The 22,161-nt window shown below is 46.8% G+C and overlaps 11 protein-coding genes across 11 annotated transcripts; 7 read left to right on the plus strand and 4 right to left on the minus strand.

Annotated features, from left to right (window-relative positions):
• Positions 1 to 34: 34 nt before the first annotated feature.
• BO85DRAFT_385764 (zinc-binding alcohol dehydrogenase family protein) lies at positions 35 to 1,299 on the minus strand (the record flags this gene model as incomplete). The annotated part of the gene is made up of 4 exons (XM_025656616.1): positions 35 to 240; positions 303 to 862; positions 912 to 982; positions 1,150 to 1,299. The coding sequence occupies 4 exons, from the start codon at positions 1,297 to 1,299 to the stop codon at positions 35 to 37; spliced, it is 987 nt and encodes a 328-aa protein (XP_025509616.1).
• Positions 1,300 to 1,928: 629 nt separating this feature from the next.
• Positions 1,929 to 2,663, plus strand: BO85DRAFT_385715 (oxidoreductase, short chain dehydrogenase/reductase family; the record flags this gene model as incomplete). The annotated part of the gene is made up of 1 exon (XM_025656611.1): positions 1,929 to 2,663. One exon carries the CDS (start codon positions 1,929 to 1,931, stop codon positions 2,661 to 2,663), a length of 735 nt encoding a protein of 244 aa, XP_025509617.1.
• A 319-nt stretch (positions 2,664 to 2,982) lies between these two features.
• BO85DRAFT_464560 (zinc-binding alcohol dehydrogenase family protein) lies at positions 2,983 to 4,238 on the plus strand (the record flags this gene model as incomplete). Its single annotated transcript, XM_025661995.1, has 4 exons — positions 2,983 to 3,197; positions 3,248 to 3,364; positions 3,425 to 3,981; positions 4,033 to 4,238. 4 exons carry the CDS (start codon positions 2,983 to 2,985, stop codon positions 4,236 to 4,238), a joined length of 1,095 nt encoding a protein of 364 aa, XP_025509618.1.
• Positions 4,239 to 6,528: 2,290 nt separating this feature from the next.
• On the plus strand, positions 6,529 to 7,267 carry BO85DRAFT_385734 (glutathione S-transferase family protein; the record flags this gene model as incomplete). The annotated part of the gene is made up of 2 exons (XM_025656613.1): positions 6,529 to 6,582; positions 6,644 to 7,267. The coding sequence occupies 2 exons, from the start codon at positions 6,529 to 6,531 to the stop codon at positions 7,265 to 7,267; spliced, it is 678 nt and encodes a 225-aa protein (XP_025509619.1).
• A 538-nt stretch (positions 7,268 to 7,805) lies between these two features.
• Positions 7,806 to 8,875, plus strand: BO85DRAFT_509975 (NAD(P)-binding protein; the record flags this gene model as incomplete). The annotated part of the gene is made up of 3 exons (XM_025664518.1): positions 7,806 to 8,421; positions 8,496 to 8,658; positions 8,713 to 8,875. 3 exons carry the CDS (start codon positions 7,806 to 7,808, stop codon positions 8,873 to 8,875), a joined length of 942 nt encoding a protein of 313 aa, XP_025509620.1.
• A 273-nt stretch (positions 8,876 to 9,148) lies between these two features.
• BO85DRAFT_509980 (bZIP transcription factor) lies at positions 9,149 to 10,270 on the plus strand (the record flags this gene model as incomplete). The annotated part of the gene is made up of 2 exons (XM_025664519.1): positions 9,149 to 9,281; positions 9,360 to 10,270. The coding sequence occupies 2 exons, from the start codon at positions 9,149 to 9,151 to the stop codon at positions 10,229 to 10,231; spliced, it is 1,005 nt and encodes a 334-aa protein (XP_025509621.1). The 3' UTR covers positions 10,232 to 10,270.
• A 962-nt stretch (positions 10,271 to 11,232) lies between these two features.
• On the minus strand, positions 11,233 to 12,774 carry BO85DRAFT_509987 (MFS transporter; the record flags this gene model as incomplete). Its single annotated transcript, XM_025664520.1, has 1 exon — positions 11,233 to 12,774. One exon carries the CDS (start codon positions 12,772 to 12,774, stop codon positions 11,233 to 11,235), a length of 1,542 nt encoding a protein of 513 aa, XP_025509622.1.
• A 763-nt stretch (positions 12,775 to 13,537) lies between these two features.
• On the plus strand, positions 13,538 to 14,743 carry BO85DRAFT_482396 (aldo-keto reductase; the record flags this gene model as incomplete). The annotated part of the gene is made up of 3 exons (XM_025663097.1): positions 13,538 to 13,595; positions 13,658 to 13,805; positions 13,865 to 14,743. The coding sequence occupies 3 exons, from the start codon at positions 13,538 to 13,540 to the stop codon at positions 14,694 to 14,696; spliced, it is 1,038 nt and encodes a 345-aa protein (XP_025509623.1). The 3' UTR covers positions 14,697 to 14,743.
• Positions 14,744 to 16,042: 1,299 nt separating this feature from the next.
• On the plus strand, positions 16,043 to 17,151 carry BO85DRAFT_524949 (bZIP transcription factor). Its single transcript, XM_025665449.1, has 2 exons — positions 16,043 to 16,201; positions 16,264 to 17,151. Exons 1-2 carry the CDS (start codon positions 16,069 to 16,071, stop codon positions 17,031 to 17,033), a joined length of 903 nt encoding a protein of 300 aa, XP_025509624.1. The 5' UTR covers positions 16,043 to 16,068; the 3' UTR covers positions 17,034 to 17,151.
• Positions 17,152 to 17,296: 145 nt separating this feature from the next.
• BO85DRAFT_509992 (NAD(P)-dependent alcohol dehydrogenase) lies at positions 17,297 to 18,557 on the minus strand (the record flags this gene model as incomplete). The annotated part of the gene is made up of 2 exons (XM_025664522.1): positions 17,297 to 18,324; positions 18,381 to 18,557. The coding sequence occupies 2 exons, from the start codon at positions 18,555 to 18,557 to the stop codon at positions 17,422 to 17,424; spliced, it is 1,080 nt and encodes a 359-aa protein (XP_025509625.1). The 3' UTR covers positions 17,297 to 17,421.
• Positions 18,558 to 20,450: 1,893 nt separating this feature from the next.
• BO85DRAFT_473232 (major facilitator superfamily protein) lies at positions 20,451 to 21,807 on the minus strand (the record flags this gene model as incomplete). Its single annotated transcript, XM_025662610.1, has 2 exons — positions 20,451 to 21,576; positions 21,632 to 21,807. 2 exons carry the CDS (start codon positions 21,805 to 21,807, stop codon positions 20,451 to 20,453), a joined length of 1,302 nt encoding a protein of 433 aa, XP_025509626.1.
• Between the last annotated feature and the right edge of the window lie 354 nt (positions 21,808 to 22,161).

Raw genomic sequence — 22,161 nt, forward strand, 5'->3', positions numbered from 1 at the left:
ATGCAAGGAAGCCCGAACTGTCTGATTAATGACCCTAGAGTGTGACAATCACCTTCTTTGCCGAAACACCTTTCTTTTGTACGTCGAGGCCGTGCTGAATGGTCTTGAGCCCATCTCCTACGACATAAGGATCTGGCTTTGCCTGAAAAGCACCGTTTGCCAGAGCCCGAGGCAAGTACTTTCCCCAGATCCAGTCACCAATATCGTTATGCGGTTCTTGAATTATGGAGTATGCGATGACTATGAGGCGGTCGTTAATGACTTGGAAAAACGCATTAGCCCCACAAGAGTTTTATACATACCATACTGGGGAATACATCGCTCAGTTGGTCGGTCGCATGGAAGCACGCTGGCAACAGGCACCTTCGAATCAAGCATGTCAAAGATCTCGGAGATAGCTGCAAAACTCGGCTCTTCAGCGATTGCATCATAAACTCCTGCAAAATTTAAACCTCTGAGTGCATGTGAGATATCTTCTACGACAGTGGAAGACCTGTAGTCGAAGACTGCATGCGCGCCAAGTGACTTGACAAATTCTCTATTAGCCTCAGATGCAGTAGTGAAGACAGTCAGACCTGATGCAACTGCGAGCTGGATAGCGGATGCACCAACTGAAGATGCACCACCCCAAATTAGGAGTACTTTGTCCGTAGATTTGACATCATCCGCTTCAGGAAAGGGCAGGTTAAGATAATCCTTGCGGTAGAGACCCGCACTGGCGGTTGAGACAGCCAGTGGAAGCACAATAGCCTGTTCAAAGGTAAGCGATTCCGGAATCTCGGTTACAAGTGACTCAGCTGTAACAGGATACAACTGAAATGCACCGTGCGCCGGATCCTGCGTCAAGAGGCCGTAGCAGTGGCTGCAGGGTGTTAGCGTTATGATTATCTAGGTCGCAGTGGAACCCTTACGCAATCACTCTCTGGCCCTTCTTGAACCTATTTACGCCACTCCCAACATCTTCGATAAAACCAGCAGCGTCCTGTCCCAAAACAAAAGGATACTGATTTAGATAGCGCCCCAGGCTCCTGGACAATGATCAGAATCAGGGAGACGTTTCTTATCACGAATGGAGACAAATAGCCACTACTGACTGTATTTTCCAATCAACAGGATTCTTATGGACGGGTCAGTGACAGTCATATATACATTGCTAGAGGGAAGAGAAGGCATTACAATAGCGACGGCGACATTCTTGATCACCACTTCTCCAGGTCCTGGTTTCGGCTTTGCAGCGTTATGGATTTTGAACGGATATTCTGCTGGCTCAGTAATCCACGCTGCTTCGTTTTCCGTCATCTTGAGGACACTGGTACAATCAGAGATTGATACTTGGGACAGTTGGATAATGAAGAAATATGGCAGATCGAAAAACTTTTCCAATTAGGGGAGGATGTCAGTGTTTCTATACTTCTCGCCGTAAGGGTATGGGCCCCTCCCTTTTTATGGCTCCTAAGATAAATAAAGTTCTGAGATGAAGTTGGATGACCCCGTTGGTTGCTGAGAAATCAAAAATGAAGACCGACCGATCCGTCATCCACCGGCATGCTTCAGGAGTCCAATGGAATTCATGGATATCATGAGCTTAGAGTTCCCCGCTTTAAGTCCGTTATCCCCGTTGGAATGGGTCAACGAGATTACCAAGTAATTCCCTGAGATCATAAGGGGCCACCGGAACTGGTCGGAGCGCGTGATAGCTGATGAATAATCGTGTAAAGGGAGACTGGGTGTACTTTATGCAAATTATAAAAGGGAGTAGCGATCATCGAATGTCAAATAGTTCTGTATCGATTTTAATAACACGCCCTTCATATTACGGCTTGCAGTATGTATCATAGGCCCGGTTCTGGTTATGATCGCCCTTGGGTAGCCTTAACTGACATTGTTTCACTTCCCTGAACAACCTCAGGTCATTCAAGATTTTCACCATGCCATCGATCAAGGAATGCACGGTACTTGTTATTGGTGGCTCATCCGGAATTGGTTATGGAGTCGCGGAGAAGTGCCTTTTGGAGGGTGCAAAGGTCCATATAGCATCTTCAAATGCGTCTCGGGTGGGCAAGAGTGCTGTCGCTTTGAAACAAAAATTTCCCAGTGCGGAGATTACTGCACATATCTGTGACCTTGCTGGTGAAGACGTCGAAAAAAACCTGGAGCATTTGTTTTACACCATTGGCTCACTTGACCACATCGTCTTCACGGCAGGCGACAAACTTGCCATTCAACCTCTGGAAACCATCAATCTCCATGCTATCCGCCGGGCAGGCCATGTTCGATTCGCTGTCCCGCTCCTGTTAGCCAAGCTAGCCCCGCGTTTTCTCAACGCCGGTCCGAAGTCGTCTCTCACGTTAACAACGGGAGCTGGTTCGGAAAAGCCTTTTCCGAATTGGTCGTTGGTTGGGGGGTATCTGACTGGCCTTCATGGAATCACGCGGAATCTCGCCTTGGACCTTAAGCCACTCCGGGTCAACCTGGTTAGTCCAGGGGTGATCGCTACGCCTCTCTGGGGATCTGAAGGGATGCCAGAGAGTGTGAAAGATTCTACGACCCTGGGCAAGGTTGGGACGGTCGAAGAAGTCGCCGAAGCGTACGTCTACCTGATGAAGGATACAAACGCCACGGGAGCCTGTATTAGCGTCAACGCAGGATCCCTTTTGCTGTAGTAGCTAGATTAGTCGCAGACCCTCCCTCTACTGTATGATAAAACGTTGTATTAGTTGTCATGGAAGCCTCGCTACCAGTATTGTTGTTTTAGTGTAAAATTGTGGCGCTAGTCTGGTACCCGTGGTCAGCACTCAAAGAGTAGATGTGCCAATTAAACAGAATCGGACGGAGCCTGCCAGGTAACTGAGCATCCGAGCGACCCGCCCAAGCATAATGAATACTATGCTGACTTGCTCCGTCCTCTTCTCCCGTCAGGACCCTAGGAGTTGATCTTCCCTGAAATCTCAATCCTCTTACACGAGTTTGTTCGGTCCCAAAATGAGTCAGAATCGTGCTGCCTGGATCATTGCTGCCAGATCCAAACCCTTCACAATTGGCGAAGCCCCCCTCTATAAGCCCGGAAAGGGGGAGATTCTTATCAGAAACCATGCTGTCGCGGTTGTAAGTGACCGCTTTAATATGCCGTTTAACCCGATCGGTTTCCAGCTAACAAGTAGTGACCTCTGCAAGAACCCTGTAGACTGGAAGATCCAGTAAGTTTCAGTGGCCTGTTCGTCAAGATTTCGCCCTGACCTGAAAACAGAGAGTCAAGTCTTTACCTGAACACATTTCCTTTTATTCTGGGAAGAGATGCAGCGGGTATAGTGGTGGACATTGGTGAAGGTGTCACCCAGTTCCACAGAGGCCAGCGTGTGATCGCGTAGGTGTAACTTTGGACTGATATTCTAACCAAAGAGCATCTAATAACTTACTCTAACAGACACCTACATAGCCCCAGATCTGGAAATTCCGCTCACGCAGCATACCAGCTGTTCTCCCTGGCCTCACAGACTCTCGCGGCACCTATCCCATTCCACATAAGCTTCGAACAAGGCGCAGTCCTGCCACTAGCAATTTCCACCAGCGCTGCAGGCTTATATGTTCCGGAATATCTCAACCTTCCCTTGCCATCAGATACTCCAGAGTCACGGGGAAAGACTCTACTGGTCTGGGGTGGTGCATCTTCTGTAGGCGCAACAGTCATTCAGCTGGCGGTTGCCTCTGGCTTGCACGTCGTTACCACCGCGTCTCACGCCAATTATGAGTTTGTAAGGTCTCTGGGGGCAGATGACGCCTTTGATTATCGGTCACCGACTGTCGTCATGGATATAGTGACGAGACTAAGACACGTGGATCTATGTGGTGTATACGATGCTATCGGCGAGGATAAAAGCTTCACTCGGCTTGCTGCTATAGCTGAGCGGCTTCAGAAGCGCATCCCGGCGGTCAGCGTGCACCCGTGTTATACACCTACCGTCTTTTTCCACCCGAAGTATGGTATGTGCACTTTTCTACCCGGTCCTTGATATACGTAAAGTAACGTCTTAGTAACCTCCTACGGGATCGCATATCCCCCAAATGAGAGGATTGGGGAGGCCATCTGGGGAGCTTTCGTGCCCCATGCCCTGGCCACTGGGCAGTTGAAGGCCAAGCCTGACCCAGTGGTAGTTGGGCATGGACTAGGAAATATCCCAAATGGGCTTGATTCTCAGAAAGCCGGGGTGTCGGCGAAGAAGATTGTTATTACGCTGTAGTTTCATTGATGCTGATATTGATGATGCGATGTCATTAAAATTATGCTGAATACGGGTGTTCATCCGCTCTCTTTTTGTTTTTTATACCGCTGTTGTCTCCGCCAGTGTCAGTGATGTTCAAGCCAGCAAACAAGTGTGATAACTGTCTTAGTAGGCGTTAGTTACTTTTATCAGAACTTCAGATTGATATTTCGTGGAGGCACATCCTCCACCTCCAGCTCTATGCTTATTTCCCGAAAAGCCAGCTATGAATATACGAGCGAGCTGCAGCCAGTAAATCTAAGCCAGCACAGACTGTTATTGATGGTGTCGTGAGACATCTGTGTGAATTGGTTTTGAAGGTCAGCGAAAGTTTCCTTGTTCTGGATATACTATCAGGTAGCAAGATATCAGCCGCGAGTTCGGAGTAAATTGTCCAAAAGCAAACACATTGCTGACGACGTGTGAGGACTCAACATCGCCGAGGATGGTAAGAGGTGTATAGCATTTCCTTTTATTGCTTTCTTTCCCTTCCTTCCTTCCTTTCTTTCTTTCTATTGTTGTAGTCGCTATCACAAATCATCTGGACATAAATTTCGTATCCTTTACGTGAAAACGTAGAAACCACAACTGGAATCCGGAGGGTCAGGCGGCCTGGTCTGGTAAGTTAGTATTTTATACGGCTATTGTTTGCGGTACAAAGAACGAGAACATTATACCGTCTACTCTTAAAAGGCCTCAGATCCATCACTCCTTTCGGTATGGACTAAGCACAATCTGACCGGTCAGTAATTAAACTACGTATTAAGCGTATGTTGGAAACAGGTTACTTCAGGCATGGGCCGGGGACGAGCCGTTACACTAGACGTGAAATATGTGCGTAGAAGAACAGCTTAGGTGGCAAAATAGACAACCAAGAATTTCGATAAATTCTTCTTGATCTAAAGTCCGGGAGCACTGATCGTCTCCACTCCAGCAGTAGCGTTCGATTATGGCCGAGTTCTGGAAGCAGAGACGCTTCAAAACATACAGAAGCAACTAAACGAAGGATACAGAGTAAGCAACGGTGTTAAGTTCCATTTACCCCCGACAGGGAACCAGACCCGATAGTAGGTGGCGGTGATAAGGTAACTCCGTTGGGGTGATCTATTGCGGAACCTCACGTCAGACGGGACCCTGTTAATAATAGCGTATCTTCTTACCTACCTTCTTTTGGGTGGGCGCCGGGGGGGATTTTCGTTGTCATACAGAGGAAATTCTGGTCAGGGAGCCACGGACCGTTAGATGCTGCTTGAGAGGAGGCGAGGATTGTGAGCATTGGACATTCTGGTGGGCCGTAGTGCGTGTCGCAAGGAGATCAAACCTCTGCTTGGTGTGCTCTTCGCCGACCATCTGGTAGATAGTCGGGAAAGTTAGTAGTCAAACATTCCTAGACTAGTGCGAAACTGCCAACCTCCTAACGGCTCTCAACGGAAGACCAGTACAGAGATAATAGTGGAATGACTAGCACGGTAGTTCCATGGGGCACCAATGGTGAACGTCGAAAGAAAACAACAATCTAGAAATAGAAAGGATATACTATACTGGCATTAACCAGTAAGTATGGCTCCTGTTGTTCCCAGTCTCAGTAGAATCTCATCCTGTCCCACTGGGTTTGTCCACACTTATTCAATCGTATGGGAAGCTGTACTAGTCCCGAATGAGGTCTAACACAACTTACCAGATATTTCACTTGTTTTGGTACTTCTTCCGGCGAACATATCGGAAAAATAGCGCAGTGAGGATTCTTGACTTTCAGAACCAGATACTAAGGGGAAATAGAACTTACTCTATTACCAACTATTGACACGAAGGACGACTTACATTATGGGTCCAAAATTAGGTTTGGCGCTAATGCAAGTTACTGACATCCGAACCAAAAGTAATGCTACCTATTTAGCACTAGCGAAATTCGGGTAGGATCCATGGTCCTACAATGTTGGTCATGGCGTATCCACAGCGGCGAGCCTATCATTCTGAAGTGTTCTGTCAACTACTGCCTTCAAGCGCCACAGTAATATGATCCGACAAAAAGATGATCTTTCGGCCAATAGAACGGATTACAAATCGAACTTCCCCATGTCAAAATTCAGCATTTCGAAGTTCTGCATTTGTCCTGTAATTATGAAACACTGAGAAGTAGCTATTGCATTATTCAGCAGCTCAGAAGAAGCAACTTATAAGGAAGTAGCATCCATGGCCGAGATCAACGTCAAGACTCACTGTCCCAAGTTCAATTCGCAGACCGGCAAAGTTAGCTAAAGTATCACCAATGACTTCTATTGGAACGATCTACACATACCCGTTCAATCCTCGGGTGATGAAAGTATCTATGCCTCATACATGCCTTACACAACATAGAACTGGTGATCTAATAGAAGACTTAGGTTCAAGCAGCTGCAGCTTTGAATGGGCGTACGGTGGATATTGCCCCGGAATTCATCATGACCAAGACAAACAAGTCGCCCGAGTTCTTACTTGACTTCCCACTAGGCAAGGTACCGGCATTCAGAAGTGTTACCGGCCTGAGTCTCTTCGAATCGGATGCCATTCTGCAATATGTCGCTGAAAGTGGTCCCGCGAGCGTTCAGCTCCTAGGCTCCTCCGCGGATGAGCGAGCTCTGATTCGTCAGTGGACTGAATTTGCTGATCATGAGCTATTCGAACCGTTGCAAAATATGGTTCTATGGCGTTATGGCATGGCAGGGTTTGATGAAGCTCTAGAATTGAGGTCCTATTCCCGGCTGGAAGTCTCCCTCAGTGTCCTGGAGGCACACCTTCAAGGCCGCGAATTTGTGGCATCAGGTGATCTTAGCATGGCTGATCTTTCTGTTGCAGCGGCGATGGTCTGGGGCTATGGACAGGTTGTAGATGCGGATTTGCAGTGCCAGTATCCTTCGACAGTCCAATGGTACTTGCGAGTCATCGGACGAGAGGGGGTCAAGCAAGCATTTGGGGAGCCGAATTTCCTTGAGAAGCGGCTCGTCTCATCAGGAGTGGAGGCTCAGTAGCTGGTAAGGATGTGTATCGGCTGAAGGGGGACTACTTTCCTGTGTCTATGAATAGTTATGGCGAAACTGTAACAGTTGTATCGAACTAGGACATAGAAGTGCACATTTGCTCGGTTAGGCTTTTCGAGATAAATTGCATCAGTTATGTTGAGGTTTTACGCTAGGCCAAAGTAGAATCTCTCTCCTAAGAACCGGAAGTATTCCCTAGTACATCATTGTAGTAGATTTTACTGTAAGCAAGAGAGGATCATTAAGGCTGCCTTGAAGCAGACATGAAGAGATATGGACACCCACATACTGACAGGAGAGACAATTGGCTCGTTGATCAGGGATTTGCGCACGCCGATTTATCAGCCGATATACTCGATGACAAATACCAGATTCCTTTCATGGGGGAGTATCCACCTCTTTTCTCGTAACTAACGTAAACGTAACAAATTCCAAGATATATAAAGCTCGATCTATCCGTGATTCGTTCACATTTCTCCCTCCTTGTCAATTTCCTTCGACGTTTCCTATCTGTCCGTGCTCAATTAAAATGCCTACCACAGTAGCTATCGCTGGGCTGACGGGAAAATTTGCGCAGTGTATAGCCAGATCGCTGCAGGCGTATCCTGACATATATATCCGAGGCTACTGTCGGAGTCCGGAGAAGCTGCCGCATTCTCTTCTGCTGGCAAGGAATGTCGAGGTAATCAAAGGCGAATTCGATGACAGGGCTGCAGCGCGTTTGTTTGTTAAGGGAGCCAACGTGGTTATTTGCTGCTATTTTGGCAGCACGGAAGTGATGGTACGGGGACAAAAGGTCCTGATAGACGCTTGTGAAGAATTAAATGTCCCTCGGTACATTGCTGGTGACTTCGCTGTGGATTACACGAACATACCGGCCAATGCTATTTTTCCGAAAGATTCAGCGCGGATTATTAGGGAGTATCTCCTAGCCTCAAAAGGAACAGTTGCAGGAGTCCATATCCTAACAGGTGGCTTGATGGAGACGTTCTGGAGCGAGTTCTTTGGATGTTGGGATCGCACTACCCGTTCAATCTCTTTCTGGGGCACGGGCGAGGAGACATGGGATCTAACAACCTACGAGACCGCAGCTGCTTACACAGCGGCGGTTGCATTGGATAAAAGTGCAGTTGGAGTACTGAGATGTAAGTCTGAACGATTGCCAGCCTACGACAATTGCTTTTGTCTTACGTCTTATGAGCTCTGCTTACCAGTATAGTCCGCGGTGACCGCAAAACTATCCTTGAGATCAAAGACTGCTTTGACGATGTCTATACTGCCCCACTCAACCTTGTGAGCCGGGGATCTATCGAAGAGCTACACGCGACGGTACTGGACTCGTTCAGAAAAAGTCCTAGTGATGTGATGAGCTGGGCACCAAAGTAAGTAACTGACTGAAGCGGTTCCGCCTGCTCAACACTCATCTTTTATTACAGATGTTTTGCATACTGGTGCGTTCAGCCTGAAACCCAGTTGGGTGATACACTAGATAATGATCGTTACGAGAGTGTACAAGCTACAGACCTGAGAACATTTTTCTTATCTCACGCTGTAGACGAACTTCATCGTGCGGATCAAGACCTCGGATATAGAAACTAGTTCGCGAACCAGGCATTTCCTGGAGTAATATATATCATATCTTTGAAAATATCGTCTATTTTTCAATTCTTTACACTCGACCCTAAATTGTCAAGTTATTCTGTCAGGATGTGTATATAGTCTTCTATCATGTTTATCTCCGGGTAGGATAGGAACCAATGACATCACGCCCGTCGGCACCATGTATTACAAATCATCCCTTTTTGCAGATCTTCTGCATGATGCAACCAGTAACTTCCTTCTATCATGGGAAGTACAGCCTCCAGATTAACGATGTCTGCGCAGCAAATTCCACTGCAGTTCATGCCTCAGCAGCTGCAAGCTGGCGACAGAGATGATTGGACAGGCATAACTGACCCTAAGGAGAGGAAAAAGTTGCAAGATCGGGTCAATCAAAGAGCCAGGCGTATGTCGACCCCACACCAGTGACTGCTAGACGGAGACATCACTAACATACAGCACCAACTCTTGCGGCAATCGAAAGGGCAGCGGAAAAAGCCTAAACTCCTGGTCTATTCCGCACCATGCAGGCCAGCACGCCACGATTCAGGAAACACCATCCTAAATAACCCGCAGCTTAATCTGCTCAGGCAGGATCAATTGGTGCAGAACAATCGCTCTCCGCTACTAGACAAGATAGTCTCCTTTACGGCTTGTCAGCCAGATTCCATGGAGACGGAGCAGTTCATCAATCAGTTCTCGTCATGGATATCACAGCGCTATGAGCAAAGATGCCTGGACACCGAACCTCTCCCAGGCCTCGTCCAGTTCAATATTACACGATCCCTAGTGGTTAATGCAAAAATTCTTGGATACACATCAGAGCGCATGGCACCTAGCGCTCGATCCTCGCTCACATCACTGAGTATCAGCGAGTCGTACTTCCACGCCTTGCCAGCCAGTCTGCAACCCACCGCTCTGCAACGCAATGTCCACCATCATCCATGGATTGACCTCTTACCTGTGGCCGAACTTCGTGATAGTCTACTGCGTCAACCTGAGACTACGTATAATGCAGCGCAGCTTTGTCGCGATATGCGAGGTTTACAAGTCGTAAGCAGCGGGCACGGTGGTGTGATTGTATGGGGAGAGCCATGGGATCCGCACGGTTGGGAGGTGACCGAAGCATTTGTGCAGAAGTGGCCTTGGGTTGTTCGTGGCAGTCGTAGCTTGCTTCAATCGACAAACTACTGGCGCGCACAAAGAGGCGAACCTGCCCTGTCCTTCCAGAGCTATCCCGCAGCGAATGGTGGAGCTAACCCGCGCGTCCATGAGGTTGAGGAGCATCTGGGATCACCCGCTTGGTTAAACGGCCATGATGGTGTCAACTGGAGATCTATTATAGCAGAAGATTAGCAAGTTGCTGTCTAGTATATTTACTATACTATTTAAAAAGCCACTGATGTCTTCTTCTAACTGTTCTAAAAATCAGGTTTCCACTATTTATACAATCGTGATCTTTTATTAGATATGAAAACAAGATAAAAACAAAGAAATATGCGATTTTTGCTGTTTATACTAATATACTCTTTGCCAATATCGGAGAGTATATAAGTTTATCTGGTGCGTCATCTGATAATTTCTTTTCAGGTAAAAGAGAAATATATTTCTTGATATTAGTATTATTTATTACATTTTCGTGGGTACAAACTTTGCAGGTAGGGGAGAGAAGCTCAGAAGAGTACCGCTTTGAGGATTAGAATAATAAGCAGCACAGTAAATAATATGAACTGCAATCAAGTTAGCTTATGTAACAGTAGCACATTAGATTTGATTATATAGAATAATTTATCAGTAACTTATATTAGCATAATTTTATTGACAACAACTCCATTCAATGCTTTCAAGCCAATTCTTTCTGATTCATCAGTCCCTCCTACTCATGAGGAGTCGAGGACAGTGTTGAAAGCAGCGGCTCACCACTACAGCGGGCAAGAGCGGCCATCAGGCAATAACAAATATTAGTATTAAAGTATGCTCACTCCTGATCTTACTACTCTATAATACTTATTATTACTTTGTATATGATTGTCAAACCCTAGGATCACTTTATTGTCCCTGTTACCTTAGCCTCACTGGTATATATACTATTAAACTGGATTTAAAAAAATGTTAAACTAATACTTACAGCAATGCTATATCACGTTCTAGGTCGAAAACGGACATGTCTGCTTTAGCTGACTAACGAAATCCCAGATACTTTTGAGTGGTGCCGTGATATACTGCAGTCCTAAATTGGGGTGATGTCATAATAAGCTTCATTTTTTATCTGTTGAGCTTTGGATAAACCTTTCCTTTATTGTAGAAAGACGCCACGAGGATGTCATTGTGCAACACATGGTAATATTTTATGAATGCTACTTCTCCTCGCTCATCGCGATAGCAAACTTGGAACGTTGGCGTATCTGGGGTCCATACTTGGATAATATGAATGCAGCTGGAAGACAAGCCAGAGACAGAAAGCCCGGTACACTGCTTGCCCAGTGAATCCCTAACCTTTCGTACATATACGTTGTGAAAAGCGGAAACACCGCCCCACAAAGTGATCGCATTACCGTCGCAGCGGCAAGAGCTGAGGCCGAATATGCCACATAGCTATCGACGAGATAGTTGACCAATGCTAATGAAACACAGATATTGCCAAATCCAAACATAGCGATTCCCACCATACAAACAGCCCAATGCACCGAGGGAGAATTGGTCCATGCAAAAAGAAAGAGACCGCTGGGAATGAAAACTGCCCCAACTTGGGCCGAAAGCAGGCGTGCTTCTGGGGGGCGCTGGCCACTCTGGGATGCTCTGGATTTTCTTGCGTATTGACGGTTGATGAAGACCATGAAAACTGTAGCAAAACACATGCCTATCGCAATGGAAATGAATGGAAGGTCACCTACCCCTGGGCTCCATCCGCGGACTTGCTGGAAAACGATAGGTAGTGCTGCTAGCAATAGATAGGTGGTGCCGTAGATGAAAGACATGTAGAGCGCGAGGACAATCACTAAAGGCTCTTTGTAGAGCAGGCGCAAAGGACGGCTCGTCGCTTCCTGAAATCTCCTTATTAGAGACCCTGGAGGGTTGCGATGATCATCACTTGTAACATAAAAATTTCCCGTCTGCATCGAGAGCATAGCGGCTCGTCGCCGAAGAAGAACGATACTGAAGGTTTCGGGAACAGCAACGATACCGAGGATTAACATAATTCCAGAGTAGAATGCCAGCAAGCCCTCGATCCATCTCCAGCCTTGAGTCTCTCCAAGGAATCCCCCTGCGACTGGACCAAGGACAGGCCCGAGGAAGGTGGCGCATGAGTAAAAGACCGCGGCAAGCCCTCTCGTTTCCGCATCGTATAGATCAGCCACAACCCCTCCAGAGTTAGTAAGAGGTGCAGCGCCGAACGTTCCGGCCAAAGCTCTGAAAACGATCAGCGAAGCGAAATTAGCTGAAACGGCTGCCGCAATATTGAAGATGGTGAAAAGGCTGAAGGTGGTTAAGAACATGATTCTCCTGCCAAACGCCTCACTCAGTGGGGCCCATAGTAGCGGCCCTATCGCGAACCCCAGGACATAAAGCGATAAGCCCAGTGTCGAAGCCTCATCAGAAACTCCAAAATAATGGCAAATGGCAGACAAATCTCCCGAATAAGCACTCGATGCAAAAGCTACTGAGAGGGTTGACATGCCCGAAATAGCTATAATGATGCCTTTTCTCCCAGCACCATAATTGCGGGCATTTAATGCATCATTTTCATCCCATGATATAATATACGGGTCATCATGAGTGCCGTTTCCCGGGCAAAGGTGGTTGACGTCTCCAGAAAATTTGTCGGAGTCGCTGGTGCCCAGCACAAGGAAGTGCCACATACCGCTCCATGTACCAAGACAATTGTGTCGGAGTTGCATCGCGCTGTCCTGTGAAGCACTCACTATTCAGAGTTTAGAAAAATGCTATAAGTGAGGATTCTGGCATAGGGAAAGGGGCAGATGGCTCATAAGAATTTCGCAACATACCCTCTAACGCATTGTATTCCAATATATATTTTCTTCCCCATCATCGAAAAGTGGGGATGTATGGACATGCCCATAATGCGGCGGTCAGAGCAAAAAGAGCACTGCACTAAACGATAGAAAAGTAACATAACTGGTTTAGAATTTTCGGGTAGTGCCATAAGCGACTGTTTGCTACCAGTCTTTACGCCAGTTGGAGTTTTTGAGATGGGCGTGGTTAGTGCTAACGCCAAAAATGGCTCTCTGCCTGGGGAAACCTTTCAAATATTTTTGGTATCGGGTAGCAGGGGTAGCAGGACTCCTATCGTATTCAGAGTTCTCTAGATTGTCGCATCTCCACTCCCTCAATGAATAGAAGCAATTTCTGTGGTTCACTTGAGAGCTAAATCTGCAACCTTACCCAATTCGGCTAGTCAAGTAATCACTCAGCATTCGCCGTCTAATATTTGAAGGACGGGCCATGCGGGTCAATGACGAAGGAGTACAGGTTTCAGAGAGCGGATTTCAGAGAGCGGATTTCAGAGAGCTTTCATGATATTAGAAACTCGGAAAGGTTTAAATTCCAAGTTCTCTGCACATATGTAAGTCAAGCATCAATCATCTCACTTCCGTGATCTACCCACACCCTTCCAGGCTCCCACCTACCCAATACATGAACATGGCCATGCTATCGACAAGACAGCTAGGAGAGAATGGGCCACTCGTATCTGCACAAGGTGCGTATAGACCTTGAACATTGCTGGAATAATATCCCAGACCAACATAATTGAGTCCCTAGGTCTTGGCTTGATGGGTTTGTCTATGTTCTACGACAAGAGGCTGCCCGATGAAGATCGTCTGAACTTCCTGGACTACGCCCTCGCGAAGGGCGTTACTTTTTGGGACTCAGCTGATGTCTATGCTGACAATGAAGACATCCTCGCTAAGTAAGCTTGGATCACGACGCTCTCGCGACATGCCGTTAATGAAAACATTCCCTTGGCAGGTGGTTCCGCCGAAGCGGCAAGCGCAATGATATTTTCCTTGCGACCAAATTTGGCATCAAACAACACCCCGGCCAGCCATCATCCATCCACAACAGCCCAGAATATGTGCGTGAGGCGTGTCTGAAAAGCCGTGACCGACTTGGGTTGAAGAAAGGCGATGCGATCGATCTATACTATTGCCATCGGATTGATCCCATTCAACCGATTGAAATTACCGTTGCTGCAATGGCGAAATTGGTGGATGAAGGCCTGGTTAAGTATCTTGGACTGAGTGAATGCTCTGCTGACACTCTACGACGCGCCCATCGCATTCATCCTATTGCAGCCGTGCAGATTGAGCTGTCTCCTTTCGCCATTGACAGCTTGAAGAATGGTCTGATGGATGCATGCCGTGAGCTTGGGGTTGCAGTTATTCCCTATTCACCATTCAGCCGTGGGTTCTTAACTGGCAAGCTCCAGAGGCCAGATGATCTTGATGAAAATGATCGTCGTCGCATCTTACCCCGATTCTCGAAAGAAAACTTCGACAAAAATCTGGCTATCGTAAGAGAAATCGAGGAGTTGGCCCTGAAGAAGCAATGCTCTGTCGGTCAACTTACTTTGGCCTGGATATCTGCACTATATGACAGAATCATCCCAATACCCGGCACTACGAAGTCCCAAAATCTGGACGAAAACATCGGTAGTCTTCGTGTTGAGCTTACCGAAGATGATATGGAGGCAGTAAACAGAGTTGCGTTCTCAGCGGACATCCAGGGCGACCGTCACCCGAAGAGTATGGTGCCCTATCTGTATGTGGATACGGCTCCTCTAAAAGAGACAGAAGAGTGAGCTCGTCCGCCTAGTATGAACAGGTAGAATACGATTCGGATTTGACGGGCATACTATTTAGGTAGAATTGACAATGCTTCATTCGACCTGCATGCAGGGTATCTTATCTAGACATGCGACAGGTGTACTTGGCTTGAGAATTCGGGGAACTCAATCCGCGCAATGAAATCTTCTGCAGTTCAAGTTTAACCTAAGATCATGACTATCATTTGGCCTTGTAAATGACAGGTCCCGAGTAACGGCATGTAGTACTGCCCTTTGAGACACCGTTTCTCTTTATAACCAGCATTTTGACACCTGGCGTATTTTATCTACCGCTTGGGTCACGCAGGGAACCTATCCACGAGTTAAGCAAGGCTTTGTCTAGAACACCAAGGAACGTCTTCTATAAAGTAGGAACTATAAAGCCACGGGAATCATGAATTTCAGCTGATATCACAAATCACGACTAGTAAATCGAGAAATCCACACTCCAAAAAACCTCTATATTCGCCTGGATGGGTAAAACATATCTAATAGGAGGAATTGAGGGTGTAAAGCGAATTTTACTTTGATAGCCGTCCAAGAACGCCCCCCTCACCCCCGGTCTAGCCCCACGTCAAAAGCAAAAATGTGCAAGGCTCTGTGACCACTTAGACACGATAAATAATGTTTGAGATGTATACAGGATCTCCTACCTGGAAATTGCTGACAGCACCCCCAAAATCAGTGGTAAAGCCGAGAATATTATAATGTATAGCCCAAAGCATTGTCGGACCTCCATAATAATGATAAGAGGTATGTAGATCTGTACTATAAATACTTGCTACGGAAATCCTTATAATAGCATCTGTAGTCGACTGAATAGTGAAATAGGCAGATTAATGACGCTGATATTAGAAGGTATTTCTGGCCAGGTCACGCCCTGAATGAGGGGGGAGAATTGTCGGAATAAAACTCGTATAAAATGTAGAAGAGAAAGCTAAGGGCCGACGCAAGTTATTTCCAAACTTTTACAAAGATAATAACGGGCTGTGCATTACATAGTTTATTGGTATTGGGTATGCATTATTAGATGTAGATGGAATAAGGCCCGATTTAATGACTATTTTGCCTATTCTACAAAGTCAACCTGACCGCCTTGGCCTGAAGCAACGGAGATAGCATGGTCTTAGTAGTGGTGCTGACCGATGCTGACCTTTTGCATACATATTTTCGGCCTGGAACGTTCGCACCCAGTAATTCCGCCACTCGGTGGTTACCGTTTCTGGTTAGCGCCGTAAGCGATCATCGCCAAGGAGGCGAATTGCTGCGCACGGCCACTGCCATAACCCGCCCTTCTCCTCTCCTTTCATCCCACCTTTTACCAAGATCTATTAATATATACTACACCATGTCAGAAAATGGTGCTCAACAAACTCTTGTACGAATGACAAGAGAAAAGCGTGATAGGGACGAGCTTTTGCACTGGGACATAAGGGCTGAGAGGCGTAGGATACAGAATCGTGTCAACCAGCGTGCTTATCGTAAGCTTCTTCTTCTTACAGGAGAATGTATGACACACTCAGTGATGATTAACTATCTATAGGCAAGAGGAAGGCTCAAAAAAATCATGGCCCTACTCCTCCTAAGCGCTGGAAGGTCATCGGCACCCTTGGGGGTGGCGACGAACAGGAATTCAGAAGTGAGAGCGATACAGCACCGGATGTTCATAAATCGGCTCAATCGTTTTACCTCTTCAATAATTCCTCTCAAACTAAGGAACATGAAGGGGAAATTCATTGCCGCCTGGCGCCTCCCTGCGAGAGAAGGCGCGCCTACCAATTCGCATTGACTGTGCGTCGTGACTATGTGCAAGGTACCCCACAAGTTGACCACTTACTCACGTTGGTCAAACTTAACGTATACAATGCATTCGCTGAAAACATGAATGCGCTTGGTATGGATGTGAAGGGATGGATGCACCCTGATGCAGTGTCTCCATTTTGCACGTTTGAGCCAAAGGCTTTCAACCGACTTGTTCCAAACTACCTACAGCCCACTGCCATACAGCGTGCTGTGCCACATCACCCTTGGTTAGACTTCTTCCCTCATCCTAGAATGCGCGATCGATTGATCTTTGCTGGCAATAATTATGATGATGAACAGCTTTGCATTGATATCATGGGCTTCTGGAATCCTGATGAGAACGACCCAGCATTGCTAGTCTGGGGTCCGCCTTGGGATATAGCAAACTGGGAGATGTCGGAAGCCTTTGTCAGAAAGTGGGGTTGGACGGTCCAAGACTGCCCCGAGTTGTTCAGATCGACCAATAGGTGGCGTGCCCAGCGAGGTGAAAAATTGCTCCTATTTCGGTAACCTGTTTTTTAGTCTACTATGGTTTGTCTATAGAATAGCGTTCCGATATAATCCATCGTTCGAAGCTCATCGGGATAGTCTGATATGCCTACCTATATGTGTTCCATCCCAAATGAAGTATACACCATTGAAAAACTACTATTAGCAAGCACCGTTATATAACATGGAGAGACTTTGTGTGGACGGTGACCTCATTGATTTTAAGATAGAATGCATTTGAAATCTAATGACCTGAGGAGACTATACCACTCACAAGCTAATCACTTCAGATGAACAGCTCTAGAATAATGGAACTCCACGAAATGCGCTCGAGAGCCATCACCCGGTAGAGGTTGTGAAGTAGATAGACCATGCCAGAGCATTGAGAGGAAACATCAACCCAGTAAGCTCAGTTCACCAAAACATAACGATACCGAGCCTTACCCTGGTCCATATCGAGAATGGCCTGATTTGCTTCTTTCATTGGTCGTTCTTCAGTCCACGGCTCGACATTCTTCTCCGCTGCCAGCGCAAACATCTCACGCAATTCATTGGGGTTCCCAATTTTCGAACCACAAAACCTAAGACCCGAGCCAATCAACGCCCCTGCAGGGAATGTGAAAGGGCCATCCTCCGGATTTCCCACTTGCACAAAAGTACCATTAGGTCTCAAAAGTTTCAAGTAGTCGGTAATCGGAAGCGTGTTGGACGAAACAGTCGAAACGATGATATCCAAGGAACCTGAGTGCTCGGTCACCCAGCCTGCATCTTCAGACGTCGCAATGTAAGTGTCGGCTCCCAATTTCAGTGCATCATCGCGCTTTGAAGCCTTGCGTGAGAAGGCAGAGACCCAATCTGCGCCCAATGCCTTTGCAAACAAGATACCGAAATGCCCCAGCCCCCCGACTCCTATAATACCAATCTTCTTGCCTGGTCCACAACCATACTGCTTAAGTGGTGCATAAACTGTTGCCCCAGCACACAGCATCGGGGCAGCAGCAGCAGAAGAAATCTTTTCCGGGATCTTGACTGCGAAGTGGGCAGGGACCCGATTGTACAGCGAATATCCGCCATAGGACATGGTCCCGTCAAGATAACGACCTGCATATGTACCTGTCCACAACTTGGTACAGTATTTCTCATTTCCAGTACTGCATTCAACACAATGGCCGTCCACACGACCGCGGCATGAATCGCTCTGGGGGCCGACACCCACTCGGTCGCCGATTTGAAGTCCTTTCACTTGCGATCCGACTCGAACGACAGTGCCCACAATTTCGTGGCCAACACAACACGGGTATGGAGTTGGACGCTATCCGAGTACGTGAGCAGACTATCCAGGAATTATGGCCATGTAGCGTAACTTACCCATCCGCTTCGCAACACACAAATATCGGAAGCGCAGACACCGCAGTGAGTGATGCGAATATCCAAGTCCGATTTTTCCCACGTCTTTGGCTCGAAGGATTGCCAAACCATTTGGCCCCGAGCTGATTTTTTGTCGAGGCCCATCCATCCCTCAAACACTGGGGTTGCTTCAGACATCACGGACGATAAGACAAGGGTAGGTGTAAGGTAGTTTTCCACGCATCTAAGCTACAGGCGAGACAGCTACTTTATGTTGTAATCACTGTGCATCCAAGTCATTAGATTGACATCAGCTCGACACGGGTTCAACTTGTCATCGTCATCGTGCTCTGATCCTTATTGCCGACCCGGTCAGCGGTTTCCAATCCACTGATGCCTATTCAGGCTAGCGCGTCATCGAATGATCTCCAAGTGGAATGGGCCCCTCAGAACACTAAAAGGCTTCGATTTTATCGCCACAAATGAGCTAACGTATAGAATGGTAACCCAGAAAGCTTGCTGGTGGGTCAAGAAATCATGAAGCCCTATCTGAATTTGTCAAGTTTAATTGACGCAGAGATTGTACACTTGTCGACGGGCGTGGAGCATGCGGATGATTAGCCGACCTCCCGGATCATTTAGCGCCAATCAAGCATGCAGGGCTGCCTGCTTAATTACTTACGAGGGTAATGTATAATAAACACGCTATTGCTGCGAGAATTGACCATCAAGTTCTATTTCGGAGTTAATTGTGTCAGTCACAGTTTTTCACTTTAAAATCTTTTTTAGGGGCAGAGCCAATTAATGCTCTAGCTTTTATACTAGTTTCTATATTAGCAACTGCCTCCTGACGACTGGGTACGGAGCTGGCTTCGCACGTGCCGACCGAATCTTCTTGATCATCCTGTCCATAACTTACAGTATCCGTAGCCTCCCGGGGGTGGTAATGATCCTTTGGTCCATCATAATAATGCGGCGTCCTTCGCAGATTAGTTGGGTTCGGCGGGAGAGAAAATCTGCAGGCCGGTGCCACACACCTGACTTGACAATCGGGTTGGGTAATGCTAGCTGTGCGGACGGTGGGCATAATACCAAAGCTAATACCCGAAGCAACAACGAATATGAGAGAGATATCATATTTTGCGCATACTGGGTCCAAAGTGCCCCAACAACAACTTGGTACACATGAAAAAGTTTAGATCCTGCTCCGAATTCATGGAAACCGAACTTTACATACTGTCCGAGAAATCATTTTTTAAGGTTAGGAAGATGAAATTCAATCTCCAATCCGCAAAAATTGGCGTTGTAAAATATCTTGGCATACCCTTACATAACGAGCTAGATATGTAAGCGCTACTCCTCGGCCATCAGTGTACATAGTAGTAATACGGCTGCGGTTCAGTCTTTTTAGATTTCAGTGGCCTTAACCTTTTACAGTTAGTAAGGTAAGCGCTGTTGAGGTGTTTAATGGGTCTTCGGACCTACTTTGTTGCGGCTCTGGCGGCAGGGGCGCCTTCCTCACAGCCACCCCCTCTACTTCGCCATCCTACCTCGTTCCACTGCATGTTCCTAGTTGTTTACTACCCCAATTGAACCATTCGAATCGACCCTTTCTTTGCTCCATACGCTGCATACCTGCTTTACCATTAGTGCGTTATTCAGCGCCGGGACATAGTGACCGATGCGGCCAGTTTGAATTTGCAGGTCGATATGGAGGTGAGGGGGTCAGCGTAATACAGTGACATTCCACTGATTTTCGTACACCCCAGTCCATACCTCCCATAATATTTTCCTACCCCCTGATATGGCTTACGACAGGCTAGATTAAGCAGGTCAGGATGAGACTGCAATTCCGCCCCAAATAATGAACCTAGATAGTCCTATGAGCGTAGAACCTCCTTGTTACATGTTCTCTGTCTACCTAGGGCTACGAATGTCATTTTTCCACTCATGAGATAGCTTTTTGGGGGGCAGGATATTATGTACTCATAGGGCGGAGCCTGGGGTGCGAAATTCAGTGGAACCTAACTGTACCGACCACCAAATATCGCATGCGAAGCGTCACATTACCCAGTAGTTCCAGCGCCCAACTCAAATTTTCGCAAAGAGCTTCCAAAACGATTGACTCATACGACTAATCGCTATCGCAAAGCCACCAGCCAGTGTCAAGACACCGCTGTAAACCCAAACCATATTTGCACCATGGGAGTCAAGAATAGAGCCGGCGATTGGGGTTCCAATCAACAAGGCAATACCCAAAAGAGTGAAACACATTCCGATCCTAGTACCAATCACACCACGATGGGGGGAAAGGATCACAAGGATGGGACCCATAAGTGAAACAAGCGATCCAGAGAAAAAGCCGTACAAGGCAGAAATTGCCAACATGGAAGCCTGCGATACACCAACGATTAAGCAGAGGACAAGAATTCCAGACGCCAAAGCGCATGGAACGAGAATGTTGAGTGGCCCGGTCATCTGGGAAAAGTAACCAATGCCCAAACGTCCAAAAGTCGAAGTTGCGTTCACAATCGGCAGGAGATAGAAAGCCAAATTCGCGGAAGTTATATGCTCGCTATTAGCGACAGACTGGATATAATAGTAGGGGGTGTAGAGTCCCATGAAGCACAAGAACATGCCGATATTGAACAGTGCATAAGGTGTTTCACGGAACGCTTGCCAGTCGACAAGCTTGCGGCGGGCAGCAGGAAGTGCGCGTACTCTCAGCACTAGGCACGAGATAGCTAGCCCAAAGAGAGCGACAAAGCCAGCAATGCGGACGGACCACGCAAATCCAACTTCGTTTTGCAGAATATGTATCATGATCGGGTAAACGACACCACCAATACTCGAGCCCGATGCGGCTATTCCCACCACGAAAGGGAGCTTCCTTGTGAAGTAAGTGGAGAGGATCGCAATGCTCGGAACGAAGAGAAGGCCAGCTCCGATACCAACGCAGAATGACTGCGCTAGAAGAACTTGCCAAAAACTTTGACAAAGACTGAGCATCATGTGACCAAACACAACAAGAAATGAGCCGATATATAATAAAGGCATCACGAAACCAGCGTCATAGATGGGCCCAGTCAAAACCCCCAGAAACATGATGATAAATGACTGCAAAGACCCAACCCATGAGATTGTTGAAGGAGAGGTCCCCCGAAGCAGATTTTTTTCATAGAATGTCTCGAAAACACCGTATGAATTGATAATACCCCTGTTACTATCAGTTCTACTAGGGCTTTGTCCTCGAGAATCAGATTAATACTCACCATGTATTGAAGAACAAGAAAAAAGAGCCGACCACCTGAAGCCAAGCTCGAATCCCTCCATCAGGTGGACTGGTATCATTCGATTCATGCTTTGAATTGAGGGAATGCTTTTGACATTCTTCATTTTCGACAATCCCATTAGGGGCTATTTCAAAAGTCGACAGGGACGAACGCATTTTTGATCATAAAAAATGCTGAGAGAACATTCAAGGACGGAGTTCTTTTTTTGCCTAGTTCGAAAACGTAGGCTATTGATGTGCTTTATACATTAGTTTGTCATGAAAGAATGTTTGTCATGAAGGAATTGTCAAACACGCTGGTATTTGCCACTAAAGATTGCTTATGGCACTAGCCAGAATTGGAATGATGAATGACATACAGTTCCCAGCAAAGAACCAAGGGAAGGCGCTCGGCCAGCAGCTCTGTAAATTATAATAATCCTCCAAAAAATCACTAGGCTTCCTTCATATCAAGCTTGAATATATATCTTTGCGTTTAACACTAAGTATACTGGTAACATCTATCCAGCA

This window comes from Aspergillus piperis (genome assembly GCF_003184755.1).
Source record: "Aspergillus piperis CBS 112811 unplaced genomic scaffold BO85scaffold_43, whole genome shotgun sequence".
NCBI lineage: Eukaryota > Fungi > Ascomycota > Eurotiomycetes > Eurotiales > Aspergillaceae > Aspergillus > Aspergillus piperis.

What these genes read in the sequence shown, in the direction of transcription:
- BO85DRAFT_524949 (XM_025665449.1), top strand. Translation starts at nt 16,069, where the DNA reads ATGTCAGAAAATGGTGCTCAACAAACTCTTGTACGAATGACAAGAGAA. An exon ending in TGTCAACCAGCGTGCTTATC is followed by an intron (nt 16,202 to 16,263) that starts GTAAGCTTCTTC and finishes AACTATCTATAG; the next exon opens with GCAAGAGGAAGGCTCAAAAA.